The sequence below is a fragment of the Canis aureus genome, chromosome 10 (assembly GCF_053574225.1).
Source record: "Canis aureus isolate CA01 chromosome 10, VMU_Caureus_v.1.0, whole genome shotgun sequence".
Lineage (NCBI taxonomy): Eukaryota > Metazoa > Chordata > Mammalia > Carnivora > Canidae > Canis > Canis aureus.
In genome coordinates, this window is record NC_135620.1 from 51798639 (window position 1) to 51821167 (window position 22529).

A 22529-nucleotide genomic window follows, 5' to 3' on the forward strand; every position below is an offset into this window, starting at 1 on the left:
AAGATAGGAACAAAAGAAAGCAAACTGGGCATCAATCCAGGGTTGGAATATAGTACAGTGGGATTAGCATAGAATAGAGATGGGGCTACTAATCTGGGAGAAAGTAAAAGGACCAAGGAATTGAAAATCTAGACAGTGGTGAAAACCAGATATAGTAGAAATGAAGCTATGGAAAAGTTGGAGGCTGGAGTCAGTTATCAGGATACTTGAGTTTTACTTAATATTCTAAAATGAAAACATTCTAAAAGAAGGCAAGTTTCAGAATATGACCATGCAAAACACATGAAAAGTGTAACACAATGGTTGAGAGCATGGACTTTCAGCCAGGAAGAATTTGTTACTAGTTTTATTATTTATCTTCATTTAGTCTTGGCTTCTGCAGTACACCTGTTCATAAAATTGTTGTGAAGATTAAAAGAAATCTTAATTTCTTTGGATTAAAGAGCTTCGTTCAGTGCCCAGCATATACTAAGCTCTCAATAACTGATAGTTTTAAAACAACAAAAGGAGAAAAAAACATATACATGCCCTATTATTCTGTCTACTATTAATTAAGATACACAGCACAGGGGCACCTGGGTAGCTCAGTCCATTAAGCATCTGACACTTGATTTTAGCTCTGGTCACAACCTCAAAATCCTGAGATCAAGCCTGGTGTCCAACTCTGCACTCAGCATAGAGTCTACTTGAGATTCTTTCCCCTTCCTTTGCCCTCCCCCTCTGCTCTTCCCCCCACCACCTCCCTTCATGCCCACATTCTCTCTCTCCCTCTCTAAAATTAATTAATTAATTAATTAATTAATTAAATCTTTAAAAAAAAAAAAGACAAAGATGCGCAACACATTACTGGGTGGGAAAATGTAATACCTGTAATACTGATGCTAATTTTGCTTATGGGCAGCAAACAATTCCAAATTGCAAACACCTAATAAGAAACAAGTGAAAAGCCTAATCCAATTATAAGCTCTTCCTTTACCTTGATTGTAAATGTCTAAGAAAAAAAAGAAAATGTCTAAGAAATAAGTACACACCACAGTGTATCACTAGTATTCCAGTGATCAACAATTAACTAAGTCAGCAATTACAGCAAAAACCCAACCCCATCAACTAAGCCAATATTTTTAAAAGAGGAAAGAAATATTTTTAAATGAAAGATATTTTTAATGAAAGATTGTTAAGTACACAAATCAAAGAGCCAGTGTGCTTAGAGATCGCAGAATTATTCTTGGTAAAGCTGAAAAGGACGTCAGAGTTACCCAGTGCAATCAGCATGTTCAGTGTCAGAAAGCTTTCCCTACTCCATATGCCTTTATTACTCCTCCCTCACTCTCTAAATTATCACCTGAAGTGTGGGAAATGTATACTTGTACATCAAAAGTATTAAATAAACCAATTCAGTAGAAGCCCTTACAGCATAGTTGAAGCCCTTTACCTAGGTCATGGGCTAAAGGAATGACTGCAGACTTGTTATCTGTTAGTTACATTTGAGGGCACGTGGTTTGTTCTGTGATATACCAAAATCCATTTAACTCAAATGGCTTTAGATCACACAGCTATAGGCAATACCTACTGTTCTATACCTACCACATAGTAGGTCAAATGTTAAAATCCAGGATCCCTGGGTGGCGCAGCGGTTTGGCGCCTGCCTTTGGCCCAGGGCGCGATCCTGGAGACCCAGGATCGAATCCCACATCTGGCTCCTGGTGCATGGAGCCTGCTTCTCCCTCTGCCTATGTCTCTGCCTCTCTCTCTCTCTCTCTGTGACTATCATAAATAAATAAATAAAAATTAAAAAAAATATTTTTAAAAAAATGTTAAAATCCATTTGTTTATTTATGTAGCCAACATTTATTGAGTCCCTAATATGTGCCAAACATTATCCTAGACATTAGAAACAGAGAAAACACATTTTTTAATTTTTTATTTTGGTGTTTGCATTATGAAAGTAATATATGATTATTGCACAAAATAAAACAACACAAAGACATATCAAAATTCTCTTTGTGGTCAAATATAGGATCAACTATTTTAAATGTTCCATGAAAACACGGGAAATGAAGTGTCTTTTCTCCATTCAAAGGAAGTAAGATCTTTCTCCTATATTCAAGTGCATATGTACACATGGGTGTAAGTGCACACATGCACAAAGTTAATTTTTTATATTGTTCAATTCTGATATGTCCTTATTTTTTACCTACTAGATATGTCCAATTTTGATATGCACATACTAAAATCTCTTATTAAAATTATTTTATCTCACTAGTCAATGAAAATAAAGATTAAAGAATCATACAATGAATTGAGATGCATGAGCTAAAGTAATCCCTTTGTTAAGCACCACATAAATCAGAAAAACATTAAATGAATTGTTAATAGAACGTCTATAGTTAAATACAGTGTGGATTAAATAAGATTTTTTTTCTTCAGAAAAAAATCCTTTTTCTATTGATGTCAAATTAAATCCCTCAAGCACAAGAACTACATATCAGATCATTTACCTCTTCTGTGAGTCATAATTATTCCTATTGGTTCATTTTTAATGTTGGATTTTGTATGGTTGAAAATGTGCAATTAGGTAACTGTTAAAAAGACAAAAATTAGGCTTTTCTCTCAAGAAACAGAAGCCATATGAATATAGTGATGAGACACTAAAAAGCAATCCAGAAACACTTTTAATTATAATACAAAGTCCTATTAGGCTAGCCCACAAACGATTGTGAGCAAAGAACCTGTCCTCATTGTTTATCTTTTAAGGTCCTTTTCTTTTGGACAACTCTTCTTCAGGTTTTTTTTTTTTTTTTTAATTTTTATTTATGATAGTCACACAGAGAGAGAGAGAGGCAGAGACACAGGCAGAGGGAGAAGCAGGCTCCATGCACCGGGAGCCCGACGTGGGATTCGATCCCGGGTCTCCAGGATCACGCCCTAGGCCAAAGGCAGGTGCTAAACCGCTGCGCCACCCAGGGATCCCTCTTCTTCAGGTTTTAAATAAGGAGCAGATAATGTGCAAAATACAGTTACGTTATATGCATAGAATAGCCCCAACCAGAAAGCAATAAGGCACAGAAGAAGATGTCCTGATGACCAGTTTAGCTATTAGTCACATTGGTTTAAAGCCTCATAGGTTTTGTGAGGATAGAACATAAAGAAAACCCTCCCATAAGAAAGAACCCAGAGGGTGGATACTACAATAATGACAAGCATCTTTAATTTTACAAAATGTTTACTTTTCATACAGGCACAACAAATGATTTCATATGCACCTGAGCAAATGACAGGGAGTTTAATCTTGAAGTTGACTATCACTCCAAACCCCCGTGAAATGAATCCACCTAAAATCTTTACTTATCAGATTACTGTCCCACTTTAAAATTTTAATAGTTTATTAATTAATGTAGAAACTATTGCCACAAGCTCTTATCTTTAGAGGAAGGACTAAGTTATTTATCTTGAAATTCTTCTCCATTAAAAATAACTTGTTTTGTCTAGGACTTTTTTGGTCCTAGGGTATATTTGGCATCTAACAAAATGAATCTTTTCTTAAGACTATTCATTATTGTATAGTTCCTGATGTCAGCAAACAAGATTCTCAATGAATAAAGACTGAACCAATTCCACCATTAAGTTTCCTTCAAAAGCAACTCTTTGCCATAATCATCTAGTTATTTAGTGACCATCTATCAAGTGCTCTACCCTCATTACTTCATTTAATACTCTCAGTAACCAGGAGTAAGATAGATAGTATTACAGCTACTTTTATGAAGGGGACCAAGGAAAGAATAACCTAACATGCTCCAGCCATCCGAGTTACTGCTTTCACCTCAGCCAGGCTTGGTCATTCTCAACTCCCCTGCTAACACACGTTGAGTGAAATTCAAGGCTCAGGGATCGTTGAAGGGAGATGTTATGTGTGGATACAGGAGAGAGCACTTGGATGGGAGGGAAGAGCTCTACCTTCTGATTATCCAATCCTCCACCCCCCACCTTCATCTGTGTCAGAACCATGCTGAGTTGTAAATTCCTCGAGCAAAGTGAAACTAGAGCCATCTATGCCATAGCATTACTGCCAAGGCTGGTAACTGGTACAAATGGAACCTCAACACAGTTTATTTAGTGCCTCTATACCCAGCAGACCATATTACCTATGCCCCAGCAGGAGAGGCAAAAAAAATTTCATCCTGAAGGAACCAATTTCTATTTCTCATGACAAATCTAGCATGGGAATTTCTTTTGTCCCCAAAGACCACCCTGTCCTCAGTGCTCACCCACATGACTGGGCAGCCTAACGCTGTCTATGTCCATCTCCCTTTCACGAAGGACTTTGCATCTCTTTCTCAAAAAGTAGATACCACTCTGGTGTTCCTGCCACCACCAATAACTTAAAAACACTCTGGTGTTCTGCCTTTTGGAACACTGTCCTCGGCAGGCCAGCAAGGCTCCTGGAAATGCAAACTGGAGTTTCATCAAAAAGATGAAAAGATTCCTGAAGGACTTTGTGGTGTTTGGGAGAGCCCCTCTGGGCAGATCCCAGACTGTGACAAGTTCTTTCCAAATGTGGCAATTGTGGCAATTCTTCTACGAAGAACTGGCTTTTCACACTTACCATCGGTGATAGCTGCCCTTGTTCATTTTCCCCAAAATCCTGAAGAGAGTTTGGGATTCCAATACCAAGACAAATGCATCGTTTCTAGAACACTGCTGTATTCCATGGTGCCTATGAACTGCCAAACAGGCACAGGCAGGAAGTAAGGGAACTCTACTAATGAATACACTGTAGTTGGAAGCAGTTTGGCACATCCGGCCCAGGGAATGCAACCCACCCTTACCACCCCTCACAGATGCCAGAGGTAAAAAAACAGATAATTGGATGGGAAGTGGAGGCTTCACATTCTAGTCCAAGTTGCATGGCCTTCTGCTAGCTGTTTTATGCTTTTCCCTTGAAATTCTTCTCTTTAATCACTGATTCTCATTACAGGGAAGGAAACATTGAGAGAGAAGGAAGAAAGAGAAATTATGTATAAAAAAATTACCAGATCAGGTAACACTTAAAAATCCTTTAACTAGATACTCACATGCAAAATAATAAATGAATCTAAATACAGATTTTACACCTTTCACAAAAAAATTAACTCAAAGCAGATCATAGACCTAATGTAAAATACAAAACTATAAAACTCCCAGAAGACAACATGAGATAAAATCTAGGTGACCTTGGGTTCGGTGATGAGTTTACAACACCAAAAGACAAATAATCCATGAAAAAAAAATAAATTGTACTTCATTGAAATTAAAAATCCTTTAACTGAGGACAAATTTTTTGTTGTACAAATAAAGTTGAAATACAAATTCCTAGCTCGAAAAGATAATGTTGAAGCTTAAAATCATTCTAAATAAGGTGTCTAGATGGTTCAGTCGGTTAAGCATCTGACTCTTGGTCTCAGCTGAGGTCTTAATCTCAGGGTCATGAGGTCATGCCCCACAGTAGGCCCCATGCTGGGCATGGAGACTACTTAAAAAAAATAAGTAGGGGATCCCTGGGTGGCACAGCGGTTTGGCGCCTGCCTTTGGCCCAGGGCGCGATCCTGGAGACCCGGGATCGAATCCCACATCGGGCTCCCGGTGCATGGAGCCTGCTTCTCCCTCTGCCTGTGTCTCTGCCTCTCCCTCTCTCTCTCTGTGACTATCATAAATAAATAAATAAATAAGTAAGTAAGTAAGTAAGTAAAATAAAAGCATACTAAATTTAAAGACTAATGGGGGCTCCTGGCTGGTTCAGTTGGTAGAGCACACAACTCTTGATCTCAGCATCATGAGTTTGAGCCCCATGCTGGATGTACAGATTACTTAAAAAAATCTTTAGAAAAAAAATTTTAAACAAAATAAAATAAAGGACTAATGGCAGATCCTTGCCTGGGTAATATTGTTTCATGATCATGGTGCAGGTAAAGAGAAAAGAGAGAAGACCCTAATATAATTACTCATTTCTAGGAGAACAGGAAGAAAAAATATTTGTGAAACATACAAGAAACAAAACCTTATCCTAGGGATAATATGCCATTTCCACTTTACCATCTTGAACTTTGCCTTCTCTGACAGACACAAGGAAACCTAATGGTTCAGGTATTGAAATTAGATTAAATACTTCTTTGTTATCAACAACCAAGGCCATCTCCATAAGTCTCAGCTCCAACCCAGCATTCAATTCACAGTCTTATATATTTTTGCTATTTTTAAAATGCAATTAATAAAAAGAAAAAACATGTTTTAATATTAATGTATATGAACTCAGTATTTGACTCAAAAAATTAGAAAAAAATAATAAAGAGAAAAAATAAGACAAAAACAAACAAATTATAAAGAGAATCATGGAAGTAACAAATCCAAGAATGACTTTTCTGAAAAATAACACTTAATAACATAACAAAACATTTAACAAATATAATGAAGAAACACATAATGCAAAACATGAGAAATGGAATCAAGAACAACAGAAATCAAAATCCCCCCCCCCCAAAAAAGGAGTATATAATCTTTGCTCACATCTATCAAAAACCATTAAAGAGATCTAGTTCCTAACCAGGGGGAAAAAAATCCTTCTCCAAATTCCCCTCCTCTCATTCACAGTTTTCCAAACCACTCCAAAGCTCCCACTTCACAAATGCCTCAAAGTCTTCCCCAAATGTTTACCTCATGAATCTTTTTTCATATTTCTCCCCCTTCCCTCTTTATAATGTAGGGTTATCATGTAGAAGGTAGATTACCTCCCTGTTATGTGAATTCTCTACCACAAAATATATCCTGAGAACTGATCCAGCAAGCCAAACACCTAACCATTCTCCCCCTGATTTTCAGGTCCCATTTGTTCCCCTTCTTCTCCTGATACTTTATCAGAAGTCTGGGTTCCAGGCCACAGAGCTTTCACACATGAACCTATCTATAGAACTCTCCCCAACCCCATCCATCAAAAATATTTCCTGGGGTCCAAGCAACATTGAAAGAGTAGCCTTCAGGATCCAAGAGGGTTCATTCCCAGAACTCAAGGATGGCTCAATATCGGAATTTAATATAATATGCCACATCAACAAAACACTCAAAAGAAATTATGGGACCTCAGTGGCTGCTACTAGACATTTGTAAATACAAATAGGAAGTTGCTAGGATAACAATGTTAGTTGATGTCTCTGTGAAAGAGACAGAGATTAAGGTTAGGGGAAAACGAAGAAAATCCACTTTTCTAGATCTAGTAACAGGGAAATCAGATCCACAGTTTGAATTACCTTCATTTGTGTCATTCTCTGGAAGGCTTGGAATTTGGCCTTGCAGGATGTCTTTCTGTCTCTCGAGGCTAGAGAACTGATTTGACTTGTTAAAATTATTGGCCATATTTTGTTTGTTTTTAAAGATTTTATTTATCCATTTGATACAGAGAGATACTGATAGAGAGAACATGAGCAGGGGGATAGGCAGAGGGAGAGGGAGAAGCAGCCTCTCCACTGAGCAGAGAGCCCTATGCAGGGCTAGATCTCAGTATCCTGGGATCATGACCTGAGCCAAAGGCAGAAGCTCAACCATCTGAGCCACCCAGGTGCCCTGCCAGTTTTTGCTTTATCAGCTATTAATATAAGTAACTGAATGCTGATTGCATTCCCTTGTGATCTATTAATTTAAAAAATAAAATGCTTTTTCTACATTCCCAAATATATATTCACTGTGGCTAATTAGAAATTTGCATAATACAGCAAAATCTAAATTACCAACATTCTCACCATCTAAAGACAACCACTAATTAACATTTTAGTATATTTTATCCAAGCATGAATTTGGGAATATAAACATTCTTGGTGTTTAATAAGGATGTAAGTTTGTCACTGGTGTTATAACAATCATTTCTGTGTCCCAAACCACTCCATGGGCATCAGAGGCTACTAGATTAAAGAGTTTTAGCAGATTCTCAGGGCAAGAGACTAAATATTTGTCTGCCCAAAGTACCAAGGGCTTTAGATGCCCTGCCATGGTAGTTGAGAGACTTTCTATGTGTGTTTTGGAAAAAAAGCCCTGCTAGATGGTTCAAAATAATCAGGGCCTAAGGAATATATACACACATGCATGCACACACTATGCCAGTTGAGAACCTCTGCCCTAGGAAATTCATGAATAATTGATTTGTTGGAAATGGTTGGAGAGACGGCACATACCTTTCACCAAATTCTCTGAATCTGTGATTCCTTCAAAACGTCAGAAGTCCTGGTTTGTAAAATTCTTTCCAGTTCTAATATTCTGGCACTAGTTGAGGCTGGGACATTTATTCTGACTGCTTAGAAGACAAAAAGTCTTAGAAGAGCTGGAGGACAGAAGTGAAACTGGGTTCTTATATCAGAAGGAGCTTTTGAAAATGTACACATATCCCTTTACTGTGTATCATTTGTCTTGCTTTGACAGTGCTTCCTCTAATATCGAACCATCAGAGACTTAATAACTATGTCAATGTAAAAATAACACTACTTTTCAAGGATATGCCCAGAAATGTCTGCTCCCAGTTATACTTGTGATGAGAAGAAGAGTTACTAATCTTGAGGTCAAATTAAGAAATGGGAGGAAACAAGCTATCATATTTTCAAGACCTACCATGCATTTGGCATGCCTCAAGACCCTCATCTGATAAATTTCAGACTCAGGTCTCAACTCCCCCTCTAAATAATTTTAGAGTCTAACCTCCAGGCAAACACCTTCTCCTTAACAATCATGGATGTTTTGTTTTCTTACCTATACTCTGGTTTTCTCTCAAACTTCTATCTTGATTAAGACATCAGTTAAACATGTATCAATCTTATTTAAAAAAAATAGTATAGGGATCCCTGGGTGGTGCAGCGGTTTGGCGCGGGCCTTTGGCCCAGGGCGCGATCCTGGAGACCCCGGATCGAATCCCATGTTGGGCTCCCAGTGCATGGAGCCTGCTTCTCCCTCTGCCTATGTCTCTGCCTCTTTCTCTCTCTGTGACTATCATAAACAAATAAAAAAATTTAAAAAAATAGTATACATTTTATGTTGAAGCACTGATTCTGAAACAAAAGTATTATGTGAAACTAAATTTTGGATTATGAAACAGATTAAGAATTTATTATTCAAATGCTGCCATCTGGTGGCCAAAGATTGTAACCAAAAAAACAGACCTCTCCTTGAAAAGATACAGAAAACCCCAGGAGCCCTAATTACCGCTAGCAAAGATTAAAATCTGGAATGTTAGAGCAGCCCAGGTGGTTCAGTGGTTTAGCGCCACCTTTGGCCCAAGGCGTGATCCTGGAGACCCGGGATCGAGTTCCGCGTCGGGCCCCCTCACGGAGCCTGCCTGTGTCTCTGCCTCTCTCTCTCTCTCTCTTTCTCATGAACAAATAAATAAAATCTTTAAAAGAAAAAATCTGGAATGTTATGTAGGAAAATATTATCTGGAATATTATAGGAGAAAATATTAACATATATTTATGTTCCACTAATTCTGATCCATGCAATACTTTGTCCATAAACAGTGGCAATTAGATGATTAATATGTTTCTAAAAGCCAAAGATGCAGCCTCACCAGACATACTTGACAGTTAAATTCAGCTGCTACAGAAAAGAGTTCTGTTTTCTTTATGCTTTCAAAATATGACATGAGGTTTCATTTCACTCAACAAAATTTTATTGGGATCCTATTATGTTCTAGGTAGACATGAGTACTTGATAGAGAACCAAAAGCAGCATCTTTTCTAGAGAACTTTATAGTCTGGTGAAAAAAAATGGGTCCCCAGCTTATAATGTTGGGTGGGGCATCTGTACAGTTACCTGGGCCTCAGCCTCAGACGGGAGTATGGGCTAAAGCTCCTGCCTGCAGTGTGCTGCTTCTCAGGCAGAAAATTCAGAAGTGTACCTATTGGGACTTCTCTAAAACCTTGGGTCTCTTCCCTAATGCCTAACCAGCCAGAGGTGGTTTCCTATCCTCACTCTATTATGAACATTTTCTCTTTTCTGGGTTCTTGAAAGCAAAACTAAGTTTCTGTTCTCTAGTCACTGGGCAATTCTCTCAGTATTTAGTAACCTAGAGAATATTTGTGATAATGGAATTGCTGTCCATAGTAGATAAGAATCCAGCTGCTCAACTGGCTTTTAAGGATCCCTCAAAGTCCTCTTTCTGCCTTGGCCCTGGCCTCCTTTCTCCAGAATGCAGCCAAAGAAAGAGAAGCAAAGGCTGATAATCTACTGGTAAACCACGATATGGAGGTGTCCTAGGACCCTGGCAATTCCAACTAGCATTTTAAGAGTACATCCTATAGTTTCTGGGGAAATTTCTGCAAAAGGTCCTTAGCCAGTAACTAATCAGTTTGAAAATATGATACAGGGTAGTCCGGGTGGCTCAGCAGTTTAGCACTGCCTTTAGCCCAGGGCGTGAACCTGGAGACCTGGGATCAAGTCCCACGTCAGGCTCTCTGCATGAAGCCTGCTTCTCCCTCTGCCTGTGTTTCTGCCTCTCACTCTCTGTGTCTCTCATTAATAAATAAGATCTTTAAAAATATATATATGATACAGTTTTTCTTACAATCAAGGCAAACAACACAGGTCAGTAGTGAGTGCAATGGATTGCGTCAACTTTTCAAATTATAGCTTCCGTAAGTCCAGGATTGTTTGCCTCCTTTTCAGTCTTAGATCCCATGGCAACAGTGTAGAGCCAAAAAAGCTCACAGCATATGGGAATGATGTGTGCAGTCCACATGAGTGGTAAATATCTATTATTTTGCAAACTGCTCCTCCCTTTTCCATGAAATTCTAGTGTGGCCCTCCACCTCTCACCTCAACATGGTCCTGTTACTTGAGATGGCCAGAATAAGCCATCCACCTAAGAGACACAGTGATTAGTCTAGAGATCAGTATGTGGCCTAAGCAAAGAAGTCAGGGTACCTTCTGTGCTTTGGCAGAAATGTGGAGGGGTAAGAGGTGGAGAGGATTGAGCTCTCACTCTGAGGTACAAAGCTGTTTTTTGCTGCTGCCTGGAAAGATTCAACACAGAGAAGCGGAAGCAGAACTAAGAGATGAAAAGGGAGCCTAATGGTATCATTTAAACCCCTTTGCCCACCCCCTGACCCCCATGGGTCCAGAATCAGCATAAAATGAGGGAATGAAGACTTATTTTAAAATTTACTTTACAGGGCAGCCTGGGTGGCTCAGCGCTATAGCACTGCCTTCGGCCCAGGGCGTGACCCTGGAGACCAGGGATTGAGTCCCACGTTGGGCTCCCTGCATGGAGCCTGCTTCTCCCTCTGCCTGTGCCTCTGCCTGTCTCTCTCTGTGTCTCTCATAAATAAATAAATAAAATCTTTAAAGAAAAATAAACTTACTTTACAGGTTAATGCACAAGTGCAAAGAATTTCTTGCACTTTAGAAAGTTCATCTGCCAATTTCAGTCTTAGGAATTAAAAAAAAAAAAAAAAGACTTTGAGGACAGAGCAGTGGGAGCTGACCAGCTGAAGACTGAGGACTCCAATCTTACAAGGGGGGATTTTAAATATAATCTAATCCAAGGTGCTGGTTTTTAATATGAGAAACCAAGGCTGAGAGGGGAAAATAGCTTGTTTGAGCCACTATTCACCAAGGCTTTATAGATCAGATGGGGTTAGAGTTTGGCAGTGGAGAACTAGGATTGAGTGCTGGACTGTCCCAGTGCCTAGTCCTTTTGTGTTCATGCTTGTTTAATCCTCAGTCAACCTGGGAGATACATATTTTAGTTCCACCTGACAGATGAAATTGAAGCCAGAGGCCTAAATGACTATCCCAGTGCCACACAGCTAACATGGAACAGAGTTGAGCCCCAAACATAAACCTAAGGTGACTTTTTTTTCTACTCTACATTTACACACACAAAAAAAAATATCCTGAGGCAGGACAGAAGCAAATAGGACTTAGGAGAGCAGCTGATCCTTATTCTCAAATAAAATGTCAGTATCTATGGTGCCTGGCTGGCTTAGTGGGTAGAGCATGGAACTCTTGATCTTGGGTCATGAGTCTGAGCCCCATGTTGGGGGCAAAGTTTACACAAACTAAAAAAAAAAAAAAAAAAAATTGTACCTAAGAGGATTTGGGAAGAGTCAAGGAGAGGATTGCAATAAAGGCCAAGATCTGGTTTTAATTGCTAAATGAGCCCCTTAAATCTCCCAAGTCCCAGTTGCCTTCTAAAAACTGAGGAAGTTAAAATAGATGATCTCAAAATAAATTTGTAAAAATGGAGCAGACAAAAGGAGTTGAGTAGTGAGTGGCCCAGAATCCAAGAGGTCTAAACTTCCAAACTCCTTTCCCACGGCTCCACAGCCTGGCCATTCCTTTCCCTAAGGTATGGATAGAGAGCAGCTGCTGACAAGGGAACATTCAGGCACTTGAGTGTGCCTCTGATTTGATGAGTCATTCAACAATGGTCTAAATAATGCTAATAATGCATCGGAACACTAATCACTAGTAGACTCTAAAACCCAAAACCCATTCCTTGATGGTAAAGTTTGTTTGCTTAGATAGATAGATAGATAGAAAGATAGATAGATAGATAGAAAGAAAGAAAGAAAGAAAGAAAGAAAGAAAGAAAGAAAGAAAGAAAGAATCACTCCAGTTCAGAGAGGTCTAATGGAATTTGAAAGCTCTTTTTCCAGCTCCAACTTAAGATCTGTTATAAACTATTTAAGTTCTACTCTTCATGCTCTCATATAAAGCATTCACTTCCTCAGTTTCAGGTTCCAGTTCATCACTGTCATCATATCTATCTTTTCTTTAAGCAGTAAAAGAACTCAATTACAAATCTGGCTTCTGGGTTAGAGTTGAAGTAACCACTCATATTTGACCATTTTATTTTAATAAAACTGCTGTCTTGCCTGGCTATGATGGGCTAAGGCAGAAGGTAGTCCCTAATGGAGGAAATACAACTTGGAAGTCACAAATGTGAGTTACATGCATTTGTTCTATTCCTCCACATCAGTGTACCTTGAGAAGACTCCACTCAATTATAACACAATAATAAATCTGGGATAAATAGGCAAAGAAGAATCATTTTTTTCTAGTAATAATGTAACAATAGCCTGCTTGGGAGAGGGAGTGGCATGAGGTCTGTATATGTCAATATTTCATACCCTTTTTCTGCCCTGTTGAAGTCATTATTCACATTTGCTCTTCTAAAAATTCTATTATTCAAGATCACAGAATAGCCTGGCTGAACAAAAGATGTAGAGATGGTCACCTTACTCTTCCAAATTTCCCTTCATTATATCTCACATATTACACTGTAATATAGTTTCTCTTTGGTTGCAGTTTTTCAGATATTCTCATTTCTAGTTTAGTATCAATATGCTTAACTATATAGCATCATTGTTTAGGTGGAAAATGAAATTGAATGTTTTTGCAATACCTATTTTTAAAAGGTTCACTGGGCACCATACCTGAAGTTTAGCTAAATGTTCTGCAATTCTCAAGTACATTGGCTGAGGCCTCTAAGAAATATCTGCCTTAGTCAGAGATTACTTATGGAGTCCAGCACAGTTTGTACTATTAACATATTGTATCCAAGAGATATTGCCACTCCCACTATCCTGGGAAACATTCACAATATAGCTGATCTATTTATGCAGATGACTGGTTTTAGTAGTGTAGCTTCACTGCCTTTTAGATAGTTCATGGTCTGTCAGCCAGGGTTCCTGAATCCCTCAGATCTGCTGAGGATTTCTCTATCTCCAAGATTCCTGTCTCATTGTGGTGGCTTAACTGAACTCAGAAGCCAGAAGCCCCCAGGATGTGCATTTGCCAAAAGAGTTGAGGGAGGAGCACTGAGATCAAAGGAGAGCATTTCAGGGACATTCTAGAGATGAGGTCTCTCCCCTAGTCCTCCATAGTGATCCCAGACACCTCCCAAAATCCCAGAAGCATGGTGACAACCTTTTTCTCCACAGCAGAGGTTCTTAAGTTGGGGTCCACAGACCCCTGGGGAGTCTATGGAAGCACTTCAAGGGTACATAAAATTTGTATATATACATTATTCTAGGGAGTAAACTTCATGGCTTTCATCATATTATTCTTAATCTAGTCTATGGAAGAATCTTTAGAGTTCTGTGGAAATCTCCAAGTTATAGTTACTGGGATTACTGGGATAGAGAGAGGCAATTAGGGCAATTCTGACAGAGATCAGCCCTGAATTTCTGATAGCCAGCCATATCTAGTCTATGTGATTGACAACCGGATGCCAGGCTCCAGGAAACAACCCTGAACCTGCCAGGACTCTTAGTGACCATCTCAACTATAGTCTGGTCCACAAAAGGACCATTTGTAGCTGGTTATTTCAGACACGGACCCAGAAGAGGGAAAAAAAATATATATATATATGCTCTGGAACTAGGTGAATTCATTGCAGATCCCAGGCCACACCTCTGGGACTGCCCTCTGAGCAGGAGGGGATGTGAGCCATTGAAGAGGGACAGTCATCAGCTCTAGGCCTTGCCCCTAAAAGCACAGGATCCGAGGGTCTCCCTCCAATCCCTGTAGAAACAAAGAGCCACTCCCTATAAGCAGTCATTCTCCCTTATCTAATGCCCAACGTCTCCCTGTATTATGAAATAAAACTGACCCTGCAAAGGGAAGAAGGCCTGCAACTAGCCCAGAAAACCAACCAGAAGATGGTGTGTATCTTCATAGGAAACAGTGTAATCCGAGAGTTTCAGAAATGCAAGATGCTTTGAAAAGCCCAGAGTTCATTTAATATTGTGGTTCTCAAATTTTATTATGTGTAACAGTCATCCTGAATGTTTTTTTTTTATAGGAGACGAGAGAGAGAGAGCACGCACGCCTGCAGGCGCTTGAGCCAGGGGAGGAGCAGGAGAGGGAAGGAGAGAATCCCAAGCAGGCTCCATGCTCAGCCCAGAGCCCAAAACTCAGGGCTCAATCTGACAATCTTGAGATCATAATCCAAGCCAAAATCAAGAGTCGGGCACTTAACTAACTGAGCCACCCAAACCTCCCCTGAATGTTTGCTTTATAATACAGATTCATAGGCCCCAGTAGTCTGGGGTAGAGACCAGGTGTTTACATGTTGTAAAAGGAACTAGCAATTTTGGTATCAGGCATCCATGGATTATACCTTTAGAAAGTATTCTAAGGTTTCTAGGGCCTTTAAGGCACCAGATGTGGAAAAGGGACTTTAAACTGGAACTGATTGTCCTCAGAGAAATCACTGAAATGCCATGGAGAACATTTGGTCAGCCCAGGCCAAAAGCTCCTAGGGGGTCTATGGCTCCTCCTGGTTAGTAATACATTTATATTCTTCAACTAACAGGGAAACTGAGACTGATGCACCAGAACCAAGACCAACTTTGAAGCCTTGCAACCTTTACAGATTATTCTTACCTCTTTTTAATTTTTTTATTCTTATCCTTTAAAGGATCGTAACAATGGTACCTACCCCATAGAATTACACACAGTGAGAAATAAATGAGATTTGAACAAAGCATTTAGCAAAATGCCCAGACACACAGGAGTTGAGCATGTTACCTGCTGTAATCATTAATTACTGCTAATTATGACTATATCTATGCTCACCAAGAAACCACTGAAGCATCTTGTTTGTAAAAGACTGAGGTCAAATGTGGTCTCTATGGATTGAGGTTTTCTCCAGAGAGAAATTATTATTTTTTGGTCAAAGATTCCATTTATTTATTTGAGAGAGACAGCATGAGCAGGAAGGGGGCAGAGGGAGAGGGGAAAAATAGACTCCCTGCTGTACAGGGAGTCCAACAAGGGGACCCTGAAATTAAGACCAGAGCTGAAGGCAGCTGCTTAACCAGCAGCCACCCAGATAGCCCAAAAAAAAGTTATTAAGAGTATTCTTTTTTTTTTTAACTCAAGAGCAAAAAAAGTCATATTCTCAAATAGGTCACCAACATAATCAAAAACATTTTAGATTTCTCTTTACCTTCAGTTCTGACATTATCTAAAAATCGACTTGCTCCAACAATGCCATCCAAATTTGTTCTGTGTGCAAAATGAAGCTATGAGGTTCTGTGCAACTTTTCAGTCAACAGTGACCTCTGCATGCATCAGAACAAAATCTGTAACCATCACCTGAACTCACAAGTTTTCAATTACCTAAGAGAGCTGCTCAAACAAATAAGCTTTGTTTTTTGACAAAAAAATCCCAGCAGCAGCAAGAAGACTTGACAGCTGAACCATAATGAACTTTTGGCTGTGTATTTCCTTACCAGCCAGGAACCCTGATATTAGAAGAAAACCCCATCTCTCCACCCCCTCACATAGCCTGTTTGCTCAAAGTGAGTAAGAACTAGTGAGACACATTTCCTAAGACGGAAGCAGGGGTTGTTTTGGATAGAAAAGAATGAAAGGGACAGAAGCAACTAAGTTTCTCCATGAAGAAAGGAAAGAGAAAGAATATTACAGAACAGATTAACATCAGGGAACAAGGTCAATTAGTGCCTTCAGAATAAATACAAGACGTCTCCAGTTGCTCTGATGAAGGGTACCACATGCCTCTGCAGAGGAAGGATTAAATGTATGGAACAGAAATATATAACCCACCCTCTGCTTCCATAGCTTGCATAAGGTCAGTCTGAACACAGCTTTGCTCCCCATTAGTCAGACCTGACATGAATCCTAGAGACTGAGGGGTAGGCCTGTCCCAGTCACCATCACCAGAGAACACATTCATGACAAACCCAAATTCCCCATTCCTGAACTACTTCAAGTCACCCTATATTGTAGCCACTCAGGAACAGAAACTTTCTTTAAAAAGAAAAAAAAAAAAAAGGCTGCATGTTTTAATTCAAGAAATAAAAGTTCACAAGCAATCCAGAACAGGTGCCAGGAATTCCTTCTAAACAATCAGCCACACCTGCTGCAAAAGTTCAGGCTCCAAAGAATCACTTTGGCCAGTGCCTCCTGAGATGCTCTTTCAGCTGAGGAATGGAAGGCAGCAGCTGCTGGCACTCGTGACAACGGAGAGGCAGCTTCAAGAGCTCAGGCATCCCATCTCGGACACTCACTCTGCCAGCGTGCTGTACCATCTCTATCACAGCTGCAAGCAAAGAAAAAGTTTAGAGCCCAGCTGCTCTGGAAAACCAATATAAGATACCCATCCCCTCAGAAAAGCAAATATGACTCCAAATAAAAATATGCCAGGTATCCTAAAGCTAGTAAATTTGAGGTTAAACTCACTGTGGGGAAAATGGGCTTGATCAGATTATAAATCTGAGCAACCTGATTTTGAGATGATTACATTCCTTTGGGACACACTGTAAGCAATCCATGTTATTATGTCAAAGGCTTATTACCACAGTGCTTTGCCACTGGCTAGCCCAAGTTGGTCAGTGGTAGCTGCCATAATTAATGCCCCAGCAATACTGAGGCTCCACAGTATGCACACTGAGAAATGCTTCCTTCTACATACACTCAAGCCCTCCCCTATTAACTAACCACTCTTGACATGAGGCAGCCCCCAAAGCTCCTACTCAGCTGATGGCAAAAGAGACAACTGTTGAGCACTTTCACATCCATCAACTCCAATAATTCTCAGAATAAGCTTTTAAGTTCCCCTGTTGTTACGATAGAACGTGTTTCTGACTCTGACATAACAGCTTTCTATGTGCCCCCAAGAAGTAGCAATCCTACTTAATCCAAAGAATCCAGTTTCTTCTAATAGGTCTCTACTTACAGGGACACAAAGTTGTACATGGGCTTTTGAGGCCAGGTTATTAGCTAGGGAAACAACTAAATCAAGCATTAAGAATAGCTGAGAAAATGAAATAAATGTGAAAACTAAAGAACACTGCTTACCTTGTGATTCTAGGAAGTATTCTGTATTGAAAGAATTCCAATGTTTTTTGTTTTTAAGGCAAGGAGAATCAAAATCCTGGCTGATCACATGAAGGTGTACATGGCTAGTTGAGAGAGAAAAAAAAATGACCATTAAATCCATTAAAAACTATGGCTTAATCAAAATGACAAAGAGTAAAAGTATGGGTATAGAAAATATTGCTAGTGTTTCCATTTAATCCAATTCATTCAACCATTCACTAAAGAAGATTTAATGCTATTAAGTACCTATACTAGAGCCATGCATTATTCTAGCATTGGGAATTTAGCAGTGAACAAAATGAGAAAGGCCACTCTCCTTCTAGAAATTATATTCTAATAAGGAAAGCCAAATTTTAAAAAATAAATGAAGAAAATTCAAATCATTAACACTGCTAAGATAAATAAATAAATAAATAAATAAATAAATAAATAAATAAATCAGGGAAATGGGACACAGAGTGCACAGGGGGTAAAAATTACCATGTTAACTAGAATATTCAAGGAAGGCCACTCCCAGGCAGTGATTTGAGATGAGAAAGCAGTCAGGCAAGTAAAAATTTGGAGAAAGAATGTTTTGGGGAGTGGGGAGGCCAAGTGCAAAGACACTAGGATGAGAAAGAACTTGGTGCAACTGAGGAACAGAAAGGTGATACATATGGCTGGAATGGTTGGAGCCGAGGAGCAGAGACTAGGTAGGAGCCAGACCATAAAGAGTCTTACAGGTTGACAAGCAGTCTGCACTGTATTCTGCTTACAGTGTCTCTGATTTGCATTTTTAAAAGATCACTCTGCCTGCCCCTCAGAGAAAGGACTATAAAAAGGGTAACAATGGATACAGAGATGAGTTAGGAAGCTACTACAGAATAATCATGCCTTTGATTAGAGCTGTAGTGTTTGGAATATATTTTGCAATAGAACCAATAGGACCTCCTAATGGATTGGATGTGGTTTGGAGGTGCCACTTACAGAGATGGGGAAGCAAGTTTGGGGCAGAAAACCAAGAGTTCTCTTTTTGGACTTGCTAAACCCATTGTGACTTTTTGTGTGAATCTGACTCTTAGAATCATTAATATTTCCTATTCCACCAATAAATCATCAAAACCAACCAATATATGCAGGAATCCAAAATGGAATATGGGCAGTACCAAATAAACCTAACAGTATTACAAACGAATAAGGGAACCACACTGAAATGGGTCAGGAATAAAATAATTGGTGAAATGAACTTTGGAAAATAGTAGTTTGGACACTGTAAAGATGGAAAGAACTGTATATAAATACTATGAGTAAATGTCTTTCTCACAGGGTTAAGAGTTAGCAATTCTGCAACTATTTTATGCATATACTAAGATCAAACAGGTAAGTGAATTTATTAAAGCTAGTAAGAGCCAGAGTTTTCACTGTTGGAGAAAGAAATTACAATAACGGAAAGGGGGAGACAAGAATGAACCTTGCACAGTTGAACTGGAGCCAGAGATATTACTATAAACTTGTGTTTTTCTATACACAGTAGGTATAGAAAGAAATAGGGAGGTATGTGTATCTGTGTGGGTTAGGATTCATGTATGTATTTCCTGGCTCTATCTGCCAAAAGGACCTAGGAGCAAAGACACCCTGGAATCAACCACTTCTCTCAATATAGAAACCTAGCATTCAAGTCTTGGTTTATAAATATCATTCTCCAATAAAAGGAACTAAATAAAATTAAAAGTTCATTCCAGGGCTAGAAAAGGAAAAATACAGGATGAGCCTGGTACATTTTGTTCCAGAAAAAAGTGCTCAAAAAATGTTGGGGCAATGTCAAATAATATAGGACCCAGCCTAAAGGAGCTTCCAAGGACTAAAACTAGAACAATTTGAGCAACAAAACAAATAGTGATAGACTAAATTAAAACCTACAGAATAAAATAAATATCTATGAGTCCACACTGATAAATAACTGATTAACTACATATTGGGGGAGAAGGGCAACTCTTCCATACAGAAGAATTCTAATTAATAAATTAAAGAGGATGAGGGAAACACAAAATCACCATTAGGTAAACATCATAGTAATAACTGTTGCAGGCAAGACCTTCCAATAAATGCTAAAATCATTGGGCAAAAGTTTGGGGAGAAACAGGATACTAACATAGTCCTTAACTATTCAAAACATTCATCAATTACAAAGGGAAAAATAGTAACTCTGAGTACAGAAACCTAGCAAACATCACCCTAACAAAGTGATCAAGGTTAGTATGAGTAATAAGCCATCTTGACATCATGTGCTCCTTAATATGATATACTGAGAAGGATGCAACATTACTTCTGTGGTATTCTGGGGGCAAAAAAAAAAAAAAAAAGGCATAAACTCAATCTATCTTGAAAAAAAATTTTTTTTCTTGCAATGTACTTCCAAATTTACTTATGGTACAAAAGTATTTAATAAGCGCCACACATTAGTACAGAAAAACACAGTCTAGGGATCCCTGGGCGGCGCAGCGGTTAAGTGCCTGCCTTTGGCCCAAGGGCGCGATCCCGGAGACCCGGGATCGAATCCCACGTCGGGCTCCCGGCGCATGGAGCCTGCTTCTCCCTCTGCCTATGTCTCTGCCTCTCTCTCTCTCTCTCTCTGTGTGACTATCATAAATAAAAAATAAAAAATAAATAAAAATAAAAATTGTGCTTAAAAAAAAGAAAAAAGAAAAACACAGTCTATAGCTCATACTTTAAAACCACAACAGCCAACTGAAATCAGTAGAGTCTTGTTTTTACTTAGGGAAAAAATATAGAAGGTACACATTGGGAATTGAAAATACACTATGCTTTTTCTTTCTAGAGGTATGATATGTCTTTTCTGGTCAGTAATTTCTCTGAAACATTGTGTTACATCAAAGCCTACAGATGACCAAAATAAGAGACATCCTATAAAACCAACCAGTATTTATCAAAAGTGCCAAGGTCATAAAAACTAGGAGAGGAGGAGGAAGTTTCACAAGTTAGGGGAAACTAAGGAGAGACAACAAATAAATCCAATGCAGTATCTTGGATTAGATCCTGGAACAGAAAACACTTTTTAAAAAAGGCAAAATTTAAGTAAGATCTAGAGTTTAATTAGTGGTGATATTATGGAAAAATCTTTGTTCTGCTTCATACTTTTTTAATATTTTCTCAATGGAAAATATATTACTTTTACAAGGAAAAAAATGTGTTACCTTTTCCTTTCCATAGTGTTTATTTAAAATTATAGTGATCGGGCAGCCCTGGCGGCACAGCGGTTTAGCGCCGCCTGCAGCCCAGGGCGTGATCCTGGAGACCCTGGATGGAGTCCCACATCAGGCTCTCTGCATGGAGCCTGTTTCTCCCTCTGCCTGTGTCTCTGCCTCTCTCTCTCTCTGCATCTCTACGAATAAATAAGTAAAAAATCTTAAAAAAAAATAAAATTATAGTGATCATAGAAGGATATGTAGGGATGCCTGGGTGGCTCAGCGGTTGAGCGTATGCCTTCAGCTCAGGGCATGATCCCAGAGTCCCCGGGTTGAGTCCCACATCGGGCTCCCTGCATGGGGCCTGCTTCTCCCTTTGACTGTGTCTCTGCCTCTATGTGTGTGTGTGTGTCTCTCTCATGAATATATAAATAAAATATTTTTAATAAATAAATAAATAATAAAAGGATATGTAAGTGGCAACTTACTGCTCATTTTGCTTCCCACCCACACCTTCCACAGCTCTTTTTAAACATTCTTAGGGGATCCCTGGGTGGCGCAGCAGTTTGGCGCCTGCCTTTGGCCCAGGGCGCGATCCTGGAGACCCGGGATCGAATCCCACGTCGGGCTCCCGGTGCATGGAGCCTGCTTCTCCCTCTGCCTATGTCTCTGCCTCTCTCTCTCTCTCTCTCTCTCTCTGTGACTATCATAAATAAATAAATAAATAAATAAATAATTTAAATAAATAAATAAATAAACATTCTTAGAACAGTAATTTATTTTATGAAAACGCTATGGAGGGGATCCCTGGGTGGCTCCGTGGTTTAGCACCTGCCTTTGGCCCAGGGCGCGATCCTGGAGTCCCAGGATCGAGTTCCACGTCGGGCTCCCAGCATGGAGCCTGCTTCTCCCTCCTCCTGTGCCTCTGCCTCTCTCTATGTCTATCATAAATAATAAATAAATAAATCTTGAAAAAAAAAAAAAGAAAAAGGTATGGACATCATGATTACTATGTGAAAAGCATTCCATAGTCAAGGGTTCTGTTAGCCATGGGCTGTGCAGCACTATAGAAACAGGATTATGATTATGGGTGACTTTTCCCCTAAATTCTTGAATAAAGTTTTAACAATAAAAAATATATACAGTTGGGACGCCTGGGTGGCTCAGTGGTTGGGGGCGCCTGCCTTCGGTCCACAGCGTGATCCTGGAGTCCTGGGATCGAGTCCCACACTAGGCTCCCTGCATGGAGCCTGCTTCTCCTTCTGCCTGTGTCTCTCATGAATAAATAATATCTTTATTATATACATATATACACACACACACACACACACACACACACACACAGTTGATCCTTAAACTGACTTCTACACTATCAAAAACACAAAAGTATAATTTTTGACTCCAAAACTTTACTAATATCCTACTATTGACCAGAAGTCTCACAGATATAGTCCATCAACATGTTCTTGTATATTTATTATATAC

General features: G+C 39.3%; 2 protein-coding genes across 19 annotated transcripts in view; one reads left to right on the forward strand and one right to left on the reverse strand.

Annotated features, from left to right (window-relative positions):
• Positions 1-22529, forward strand: part of TZMP1 (transition zone microprotein 1) — a 414174-nt gene that overhangs the window by 291236 nt on the left and 100409 nt on the right. The gene's annotated exons all lie outside the window — the stretch shown is intronic.
• The window catches only part of APTX (aprataxin), a 42825-nt gene continuing 37091 nt past the window's right edge, over positions 16796-22529 (reverse strand). For all 18 annotated transcript variants that reach the window (XM_077912257.1, XM_077912265.1, XM_077912252.1 and 15 more), the window contains 2 exons: positions 17839-17942; positions 16796-17080 (listed from right to left, as the gene is read on the reverse strand). In XM_077912257.1, coding sequence (XP_077768383.1) covers positions 16926-17080; positions 17839-17942 — 259 coding nt within the window. In that variant the 3' untranslated portion in view covers positions 16796-16925. The remainder of the gene's footprint in view (positions 17081-17838; positions 17943-22529) is intronic.